Raw genomic sequence first — 6344 nt, 5'->3', positions numbered from 1 at the left:
GAGTTGAGGGGGACAATCACACCCTCTCCCTGCTAGCCACAACTTTTTATGTTGGCCTTCTGGGCTGCAAGCACACACGGCTGGCTCATGACCAGCTTTTCATCCACCAGGACCCCTAAGTCCTTCTCCACAGGGCTGCTCTCAAGGGCAGATATAGTGAAGGCAGTGATATCCCTATAAGCAACCTAGGGAAAATTTAAGTCTTACATAAACATAGCTGCAATTTATTTGGCAAAAGAAAATGCTAAGCCTTGCAGTGACTGGCAAAGGAAAGAAGTTATCTCACAGGATGCTGGTTTTCTTTGCCTGCCTCTTCTGGATTGCTCTCACTCACGGTTGCTCTTTCCTTCCTTCTCTATAGCTTTCTGTGCTGAGCCAAGAGGCAGTGCAAAACTATTCTTCCGGTGTGTTGGTCCTTGCCCTTTCTTCACCTCTGATCAGCTCAATTCCTGGAGGCACTTTCAGCAGTTTAGAGGATATAAGATAAAGGCACTGCACAACTATTTAAATCAATCAGTTAAGTCTCTTCAGTGAGTTTTAGGGGAATACAAAAAAATCTCAAATGACTGAAAAAACAAACAAACAAACAAAACAAAACAAAAAAAACAAAACAGCTGCTGCAATTTGGATGCATATAGTAGATAAGTTTCATTTACATTCTGAGAATGCACCAAAAAGCATGCATCTACATCTTTCAAATATAAAGTATACTAGATTTTAGGTGCTGCTATATATAACTGTCTTCTTAGTTTTCCATATATCTTTCTCTTTAAGAGATGGAATATATCCCTTTCTGACAATGCCTGGACAAAAGCCAACACAGTTTCCTGAGCAGTGCAGGAAACAGGTTTCTGTAATCTTTCATTCAGGCCTTTGATCTATTAAGCACTTTTTAATTATTATTTTTTTTAAATGATTATTATTGAATTCATGCATTAGTTAATTTCAGTTACACGTTATTCAAATAGGCCATAATGCTGAATATTTGAACATGCTTTGATCTCCAAAAGTTATTGTTCCCATTTGACTAACATACACTTTAAAGTACTAGTCAACAATTTGTTGTAAGTAAGTTAAGTAGTGCACTTCTGGTGAATGCAACCCAAAATAAAGAAAAAAAGGAAAAAGGAGAGATAAAGGACCTATTTTTAGAAGATTCATTTCAAACAAAAGCTTATCCATTATTGTCTGAGGTAAAGTTTCAGGCATGCGATTATAAAATAAATAGCATCAAATTCAAACATGCTTATATTAAACTATATTGTGCTGCCTTGCAACAGAAGAACAAGAAGTTTTGTATACAGTTCTGGACAGGGGAAAGTGCATTAAGATCATCTGCGCATGAGAGAACTTAGCAGCAGTGCAAATGTTTTGCCTCAGTTCTGTTTGCTATTTTTAAATAATTCTCCTATGAATAGAAAAAAGACCAGCCTTAAGTGTATTTAAATAAGGTGCTGATGTGTAGGTTGGAACTATGTACTCTCTCACATAGGGTGCAGAAGGAAAATTCGCATCCCTTCATAAAAACAATGGTAAATGTTTTCTGCATGTTAATACCTTTTTACTATTATCTGATTCACTCTCTTGCAACTGTGCATGTTTGCAGGATATTTTTACTGGAATCCATGCATATGCTTCAGTTTTAAAAATTGTTTTCCTTAGTTGAACTTAAGTGTGTCAAAAAAAAAAAAAAAAAGTGGATGGAACAGGAAGAGTTTAGGTCTAGCATCATTACTTCAAAACCTAACTAGTTCAAATAGTTATAATTTACCAGGTGGAAAATGTGGGTTTTTTTAAAGTAAACAAAATTTTATCATTCATGGATCCTGGAAGCTTCTTTATCGCTGAACAAAAACTCACAATGCAACAATGCATTTACGAGGTAAATAAAGCATTCAAAGACTATCGGTAAAGCATCTACAAAATGTGACTATGTCACTTAAGTCTTCAAGCTGTGAGTGGGGATTTTGGTCTTTTGTTTATACATCAGTCAGCAGCTTGCTTTTATTAACACAGTTTTGGTTGGCTACAGTGCAGTTGCCAGTTCTGAGATTAGCCTCCCTAAAATTGTCTATGCTATTATTCATATCCTCTTCGATTTCCATATACTCAGATTTGCTGATAGTGGAAGAGCTGCGGCGACTAAGATCACTGTCAGATGCTAAATTTGGGGAGCTAACATGAAGTAACTGAGCCTGTTCTTCCCCTTCTGTTTCTCGGTGGTAGAAGTAGTTGAAGTTGGACACGATGACAGGTACAGGCAGGGCAATTGTCAGCACACCAGCGATGGCACACAAGGAGCCTACGATTTTGCCTCCAATTGTCACAGGGTACATGTCACCATAGCCCACAGTGGTCATGGATACCACCGCCCACCAGAAAGCATCGGGGATACTTGTGAAATGAGACTCAGGTTCTTCAGCCTCTGCAAAATACACCGCACTAGAGAACAAGATCACCCCAATGAAGAGGAAGAAGATTAGTAAACCTAGCTCTCTCATACTTGCTTTGAGGGTCTGTCCCAGAATCTGGAGTCCCTTAGAATGCCGGGAGAGTTTGAAGATTCGAAAGACTCTTACCAGTCTGATGACTCTTAGAATGGCCAAGGAGGTGGCCTGCTCTCCCTTCTGAGTCCCCTCCCGCTCAGCCATCTCAGTGCCCAGGGTGATGAAGTAAGGGATGATGGCCACAATGTCAATGAAGTTCATTATATTCTTAAAGAATTCAGTCTTGCTGGGGCAAGCAAAGAAACGCACCACCAGCTCAAAGGAGAACCAGATGATGCATAGGGTTTCCACAACAAAGAAGGGATCTGTGAAGATGTTGGATTTGTAGACCTGAGTGGTGTTGTCAGTACGATGCACTGTATACTCCTTGTCCTCCTTCAGCTCAGGTAATGTCTCTAGGCAGAAGATCACAATGGAGATGAGGATCACCATAACAGAGACTATTGCAATGACCCTTGCAGGCCCAGAGCTTTCTGGGTACTCAAAGAGGAGCCATACTTGGCGCTGGTACTCTCCCTCTGGCAAGGGTCTCTCCTCATCTTTGATGAACCCTTCATCTTCCCGGAACTTCTCCATGGCTTCCTCACCCAACTCATAAAATTTGATTTCCTCAGAGAACATGTCCAAGGGAACATTGACAGGCCGGCGAAGTCGTCCCCCAGACTGGTAGTAGTAGAGGATGGCATCAAAGCTGGGCCTGTTTCGATCAAAGAAGTACTCATTGCGCAAAGGGTCAAAATACCGCATGCGCTTCTTGGGGTTGCCCAGCAGTGTGTTGGGGAACTGGGCTAAGGTCTTTAGCTGCGTCTCAAAGCGTAGTCCAGCAATGTTTATCACTACACGCTCACAGCATTCATGGTCATCATGGGCAGCGGGCTGGTAGCTATCCTGGGGGTGGCCAGGTTGCACAGAAGTCTCATCCATGTTCTCTCCAGCCATCACAGTCATTGTGGCACAGAGAATGGGGGACCCAGGCTGAAGTGAGGAGAGGAGAAGAAAAGAGAGGAGAGGAGAGGAGAGGAGAGGAGAGGAGAGGAGAGGAGAGGAGAGGAGAGGAGAGGAGAGGAGAGGAGAGGAGAGGAGAGGAGAGGAGAGGAGAGGAGAGGAGAGGAGAGGAGAGGAGAGGAGAGGAGAGGAGAGGAGAGGAGAGGAGAGGAGAGGAGAGGAGAGGAGAGGAGAGGAGAGGAGAAAGTGCAAGGGCAGTTCAGTGGAGGATGGTGGGAGGCAGGGTGTGGAGGTAGGCTTGGAGACTGCAGGATGAGTGGGAATGGAGAAGCCTGAGGAAGGACTGGAAGAGAAGCCTAAAGGCTGGAAATATCCACAAGGGAAAAAAAAAAGTGGGATGCAGGAAGTGGCATAAGGAATGAAGGGACAGTAAAGAAAGAGAGTACCTTCGGGGGGTGAGGGCAGAGGGCAGGTAAGGCGAGGGATCCTGTCCCCCCAGGCCAGGGTGTACGGGGTGCACCTCCTGGCTGGGGTCCCCTCCCCAGCTGTCTCCTTTCGCCTTTAACTCGATCCGGCCACTTTTCTTGCCAACTTGATCATCACTGCGGATGCTGTCTTGAAGTTACCACACACACACACACACACACACACACACACAAATAAATTAATAAATAAATCACAAGGTAGCTGGGAAGCAAGTCCTTGCAATGCCAACTCAGCAATTTTCCATTGTCTGCCCCCCCTCACCCTTCCCCCACTGCCCCAGTCCTCTCGTGCACTGGGGAAGAGATGGAGATACTCGGTGTTTAAAGATATAAAGCTCACTTGCAGAATGGAGGCTGCCAAGAAAGAAAGAAGCATCATAAATCAACCCTCAAGCCCCACTACACATACATACTCCACTGCAATGAATTAGCTTTCACATCAGCAAGAATATCCTGCTCTGCTCATTATGGCAGCATATGAAGAGCCTTATATGTTCCTGTACATCCCTGGATGCACAACAGTACCTCCAGGACAGGAAGAGGTCAGTATGAACCTGCAGCCTTGCTGTGCTCCTCTTGAGTGCTTCCATGGAGGGCTTACCATGCAACTTCACTGGGATCAGCTCCTGCTGTAAGTTTCCTGACCACCATGCATCCCACTTTGCAGATGGTGGAGACTTAGCTGAGCACTGACAACTTCATCACACAGACTGAAGGGATATGGGGAGAAGGAGTGAAGCATCTCCCCTCTGCTTTGCAGCAGCTACATACAACTGAGACGGAGACATAGGAATGAATTTTGACATTCCAGACCCAAACTGTCAAATTAGGGTCCAAGAGCTGGGGGACAGAGGGAGCTTTTCCTTACCTGCTCTGTGTGAGATGCGCTGGTTAGGAATAGGAGCCAGTGCCAGAATGCGACAAGCCGTCTTGCAGCACCATCCAAAAGAATCTGAGCAAAACAAAAACCGCAGTGGCAAACTCAACCCTCCTCCTCTTGCACCCCTCTTAATAATACAGCAATCACTGTACAGGACTGCCTGCGAGACACTTAAATATTCATACACTCAGGCTGCACCAAGGGCGAGTGGGTTTAAGTAGTTTCTGCCGAAAACCGCAGTGAGGGAGTCGGCGGGTGGAAGAGAGTGCAAAGTGTCTTTTTCCGAAGGCTTGAATTAATAAACAAAAAAAAGGCTGTCCTAAGTATCTGCTGGGTCTCCCGGTCTCTTCCTTTAAGATATCTGGAGAAGGAGCCGGGCGCTGGACAGCGTCGGCTGGAGAGTCGTGAGAGAGCCGCAGTCCCGCAACCGCATCTCCGGAGTGGCTCTTGGCTCGTCCCAACGGCAGCAGCAGCAGGAGGCAGGAGATGGACGCATGTGGCAGGAGCAAATGGACTGCTGAATACGTAAGAGAGAGGAGCAAACTCGAGCCATGTCTTGACGCTGCAGCATCAGCAGAAACCTGAGAGCTGTTTGATGCAGCTCTGGCAGTGGGAGGGGGGGAGTTGCAGAAGAGGGGGGCGGGCACGCTGTCTACCGCACCACACTCCCCCGATTCGCGAGCTGTCCTCCACCGCGAGGCCTCTGCCGCCGCGGTACACTGAGCGCCGCGCCCCCGACGCAATGCGGGAGGTAGTCCCAGCCTAGTGGGTCCGGCCGTTGCACGCCGGACAGCCTGGCGGGGTGCGGCGGGGCAGCGCTTCAGGGAAGGGGGTAAGAAGCGGGCAGTCTCCGCTTGGCTTGGAGCGTCATCGCTCGAAAGAAGAAAAGAAAGGCTGGAAATTCAGGCGGCCCATTGCAGGTGCACGTATAACCTTCCTTCGCCGGGCCGGGCGGGGGGTATAACGTGGTGGGGACCGAAGGAAGTGCGCAGCGGCCGCTTTTTCTCGGTGGCCAATCTCGGCATTCGCGGAGGAGCAGCGGGATCGGTTCAGAGCTCTGCACGTACCGCACGGAGCCGTTCTGCAGCCACGGTGGGCGGCGGCTGCCGCTGAAGAGTTCGGCACTTCCCTGCTGCACGGCCTACTGGATTCGGACCTCGACTCAGGCTGAGGCTCATTCCTGTATTATTATGCTGGAATCGGCCGGTGTTCTCGAGCCGTGTGCCTGGAATGGGGAAGGAAGAGTTAATCAGCAGGCAGTGTTAGAGGGAAATTGCCCTTTTATGCTGCTTTATCCCACTGAATTCATTTAATTGATGAATCACATAACTTTGAGAGGGAGAAGACCTATTATGTCATCAGCTTCCCTCCTCTGCCAGTGCAGAATTATTCTCTGCATAATATCCATTATATAAAAGCCTACTGCTCATTTTGTCAAAGCAGGAGTTATGATTAAAAACAACCCTGGCCCATGTAATCTAAAGCATTCTGGAGCTAAGTAACACTAAATCAGTGTTTAACAGACCT

At 46.9% G+C, this 6344-nt stretch overlaps 1 protein-coding gene across 4 annotated transcripts in view; it reads right to left on the bottom strand.

Moving 5' to 3' along the window:
• KCNA1 (potassium voltage-gated channel subfamily A member 1) overlaps positions 1 to 6039 on the bottom strand; it is an 8941-nt gene extending 2902 nt beyond the window's left edge. The window contains exons 1-5 of one of the 4 annotated variants that reach the window (XM_090148071.1): positions 5003 to 6039; positions 4806 to 4889; positions 4539 to 4710; positions 3899 to 4067; positions 1 to 3482 (exon numbers count right to left, since the gene is read on the bottom strand). The exon at positions 1 to 3482 is cut by the window's left edge and continues 2902 nt beyond it. In XM_090148071.1, the coding sequence (XP_090004197.1) occupies positions 1980 to 3455 (1476 nt within the window). In that variant the 5' untranslated portion in view covers positions 3456 to 3482; positions 3899 to 4067; positions 4539 to 4710; positions 4806 to 4889; positions 5003 to 6039 and the 3' untranslated portion in view covers positions 1 to 1979. Of the gene's footprint in view, positions 3483 to 3898; positions 4711 to 4805; positions 4890 to 5002 lie in introns of all 4 variants that reach the window. The other 3 variants (XM_090148055.1, XM_090148063.1, XM_090148073.1) reach the window with 3 other exon arrangements.
• Between the last annotated feature and the right edge of the window lie 305 nt (positions 6040 to 6344).

This window comes from Phasianus colchicus, chromosome 1 (assembly GCF_987193195.1).
Source record: "Phasianus colchicus chromosome 1, bPhaCol1.hap1.1, whole genome shotgun sequence".
NCBI classification, from domain to species: domain Eukaryota; kingdom Metazoa; phylum Chordata; class Aves; order Galliformes; family Phasianidae; genus Phasianus; species Phasianus colchicus.
This window is presented reverse-complemented; position numbering and strand designations above follow the sequence as displayed.